Raw genomic sequence first — 4214 nt, forward strand, 5'->3', positions numbered from 1 at the left:
AAATAGCCATTGAGGAAAGGAAACACGGAAATAAACTTCAAGAGAAGTAATTAAACAATCAAAGTAAAATATTTTGAGAACAGGAACATTGGATATAGATTTTTGCTTGAATTTAGACGTCAGATTACATTGATATTTATTTATTTATTTATTTAATTATTTAGTTTATTTATTTAATTATTTATTTATTGAAATGATTATTTTTAGGAAATATTTAAATATCGTAATTACTTAACTGATTTTAAAAAAAATCAAGCGTAGTGATAATTATGAAAATTCAGATAATAGATTAGTGAAAATTTATTTCATTTATTCTTTTCTATCTTGTTTCAGTATAAAGTTAGGATGATTAGTTATAAGAATATTTAGAGTATTGTAATTACTCAAGTGAATTAAAAAATGTTCACATCGATTGATAATTATGGAAATTCAGATAATAAAATAGAAAAGACTTTTTTCTATTTATTTATCTATTTTTTTATCCGGTTTCTGTATAAAAGTTAGGATAATTATTTATAGAAATATTTAGAGTATTGTAATTATTTAAGTTATTTTAATATTTTTTTTCCACATGGAGTGATAATTGTGGAAATACATTGAATTAGTGAAAATTTAATGTATTTAACTATTTATTTATTTATTTTATCCTGATTCAGTATAAATTTGGGATAATTATTTATAAGAAATATTTAGGGTATCGTAATTACTTAAGTGATTTTAAATGTTTTCACCCGCAGTTGATAATTATAGGAATTTAGATTATAAATTAATGGTAATTTATTCTGAAAAGAATCTTGCTCATCCGCTAATTAGTATCAATTCGTGAATTTTTTAGTTGCTTCTTCGATAATTATATTAATTGCATTGATAATGAGGGGTACTAATGATATTCATGATTATGTTATGGTTGCTGTTGTCGGTAATTCTGGAATAAATTTTTGTATTGATGGTGAGATCTTTTGTGACCTTAGAGAGAAGAGAGAGAGAGAGAGGAGAGAGATAGAGAGCGAGAGAGAGAGATAGAGAGAGAGAGAGCTCTTCTATTGGAAAATTGAAACTAATTATATGGTTAATATAGTTTGGTCCTTAGAGAGCAGAGAGAGAGAGAGAGAGAGAGAGAGAGCGCGCTTTTCAATGGGAAAATTGAAATAACTATATGGTTAATATGGTTTGGTCTTAGAGAGATAAGAGAGAGAGAGAGAGAGAGAGAGAGAGAGAGTTGATTTGGAGTTCTCTGGCATCCTGACATCGAAGGTCATTGACGCCAAGAGAGGAGAGAGAGGAGAGAGAGAGAGAGAGAGAGAGAGAGGAAAAATAGCGAATTCTTATATACATAAATCTATCATTACTGTGATATCACTTCAAAAAATAAAAGCTACTTTTGAGAGAGAGAGAGAGAGAGAGAGAGAGAGGAGAGAGAGAGAGAGAGAGGGAGAGAGAGAATTTAAACAAGAACAACTATTTTTGGCATTTTTAACCAGTCAAATTCTTCATAGTAAGACGAGTAAAAGAAAGAAGACTGTTTGGTCTTCAAAATGGTTTTGGGGGGTGGGGGTGGGGAAGGGCTTTTCCAAAGGGCAAGTGTGTTACTTTGCATGTAAATAGCTTAACCTTTGCCCCCAACACTTACCGCGTTCCACTTGCTTAACCATATCATTTGGAAGAAAGTTTGGGCCAAATGGAAAATTAACGATAAGGTAAAATTAAGTCTTTAACGTTTCCTTCTTGCTTTTTATCTTCTTCTTTGATTTGTTGTTTGTTATTATTATTATTATTATTATTATTATTATTGTTATTCTATTATTATTGTTATTATTATTATTATTATTATTATTATTATTATTATTTCTAGCTATTTATAGGAATTGGATGAGGAATGAAATACGATATACGGGTTTGTTAAATATATCATATTAATGTTTTGATATTTTTATTATTTTATCAAGAAAATGAAAAGGTTTTTACATAAAACACAAAATTTGTGCAAGTAACAAAATTATTTATGCGAAAAAAAGAAAAATCTTATCTTTACCCTAAGGTAAAATACAAAAAATTTTCAATATTCCTTCAGAGTAATATATTATATGCAGTATAAGTAATGGTACTATCCTTATTGTAATATATATATATATATATATATATATGTATTATATATAAATATAATATATATATATATATATATAGTATATATGTATATATGTATGTATGTATATGTGTATATATAATATGTATATATATGTATATATATATATAGTATACTATATACACATATATATCACCCACAAACGGCATTTAATACCGAATTCTATCTTGGGAATATATATCCACTTGGAATTCATTTTTTATGGTAACAGCTTCTGGCGGGTGGAGATTCGAACCCCCACCTGTGGGCCGGTCTCTCTTGATAGCTCAGTCGGTAGAGCCGTTGCTGGCATGGTTTCCGGCCCACAGGTGGGGGGTTTCGAATCTCCACCCGGCCAGAAGCTGTTTACCATAAAAAATGAATTCCAAGTAGATATATATTCCCAAGATAGAATTCGGTATTAAATGCCGTTTGTGGGTGATATTTACATTGATTGAAATCACGTGTGCTTGTGATATATATATATATATATATATATGCTCGTGTGTGAGCCTGCTAGAGAGAGAGAGAGAGAGAGAGAGAGAAGAGGGACTGAACTAACTGAGCAAAGAATTAAAACGTGAAGAAGGTATATTTCTATACGCGCCAGGTATAACACGTCAGTTTGTATCGGGGAAAATGAAGGATCCACAAAAGAGGACATTGTCATATGTTGGATGACAGATATTTCCCAAAGGGGAATGAGCAAAGGTGGATATAAACGTTTTAAAGGGTGGTAATGAAGGTGATAATGACGATATGTATGATGGTAATGAGGGTGATAATGATGATATGCATGTTAGTAATGAGGGTGATAATGACGATATGCATGATGGTAATGAGGGTGATAATAATGATATGCATGTTAGTAATGAGGGTGATAATGATGATATGCATGATGGTAATGAGGGTGATAATGACGATATGCATGATGGTAATAAGGGTGATAATGATGATATGCATGTTGGTAATGAGGGGGATAATGACGATATGCATGTTGGTAATGAGGGGGATAATGACGATATGCATGATGGTAACGAGGGTGATAAGGATGATATGCATGATGGTAACGAGGGTGATAATGACTATATGCATGATGGTAATGAGGGTGATAATGATGATATGCATGTTGGTAATGAGGGTGATAATGACGATATGCATGATAGTAATGAGGGTGATAATGACGATATGCATGATGGTAATAAGGGTGATAATGATGATATGCATGTTGGTAATGAGGGTGATAATGACGATATGCATGATAGTAATGAGGGTGATAATGATGATATGCATGTTGGTAATGAGGGTGATAATGACGATATGCATGATAGTAATGAGGGTGATAATGACGATATGCATGATAGTAATGAGGGTGATAATGACGATATGCATGATGGTAATGAGGGTGATAATGATGATATGCATGTTGGTAATGAGGGTGATAATGACGATATGCATGATAGTAATGAGGGTGATAATGACGATATGCATGATAGTAATGAGGGTGATAATGACGATATGCATGATAGTAATGAGGGTGATAATGACGATATGCATGATGGTAACGAGGGGGATAATGACGATATGCCATGATGGTAATGAGGTGATAGTGATGATATGCATGATGGTAATGAAGGGGAAAGAGACGATATGCATGATGGTAATGAGTGAGATAGTGATGATAAGCATGTTGGTAATGAGGGTGATAATTACGATATGCATGATGGTAATGAGGTGATAGTGATGATATGCATGATGGTAATGAAGGGGAAAGAGACGATATGCATGATGGTAATGAGTGAGATAGTGATGATAAGCATGTTGGTAATGAGGGTGATAATTACGATATGCATGATGGTAATGAGGGTGATAGTGATGATATGCATGATAGTAATGAGGGTGATAATGACGATATGCATGTTGGTAATGAGGGTGAAAGTGACGAAATGCATGATGGTAATGAGAGTGATAATGACACTATTCTTGATGGTAATGAGGGTGATAATGACAATATGCATGTGGCCACAGTAGACAAGCTTTTGAGGTCCTACGGGTGAATAGCGCTTTATTAACCAGGTGTTTGTGAGTAGTG

The 4214-nt window shown here is 32.5% G+C and overlaps 1 protein-coding gene across 1 annotated transcript; it reads left to right on the plus strand.

The window, feature by feature from the left end:
• Window positions 1-2881: 2881 nt before the first annotated feature.
• LOC137646630 (S-antigen protein-like) lies at window positions 2882-3715 on the plus strand. Its single transcript, XM_068379737.1, has one exon. The coding sequence runs from the start codon at window positions 2882-2884 to the stop codon at window positions 3713-3715; it is 834 nt and encodes a 277-aa protein (XP_068235838.1).
• The last annotated feature ends 499 nt before the right edge of the window (window positions 3716-4214 follow it).

The sequence above is a fragment of the Palaemon carinicauda genome, chromosome 9, assembly GCF_036898095.1.
Source record: "Palaemon carinicauda isolate YSFRI2023 chromosome 9, ASM3689809v2, whole genome shotgun sequence".
NCBI classification, from domain to species: Eukaryota; Metazoa; Arthropoda; class Malacostraca; order Decapoda; family Palaemonidae; genus Palaemon; species Palaemon carinicauda.

Bases quoted from the DNA above. Each gene is read 5' to 3' on its own strand.
- LOC137646630 (XM_068379737.1), top strand. From the start codon at position 2,882: ATGTATGATGGTAATGAGGGTGATAATGATGATATGCATGTTAGTAAT.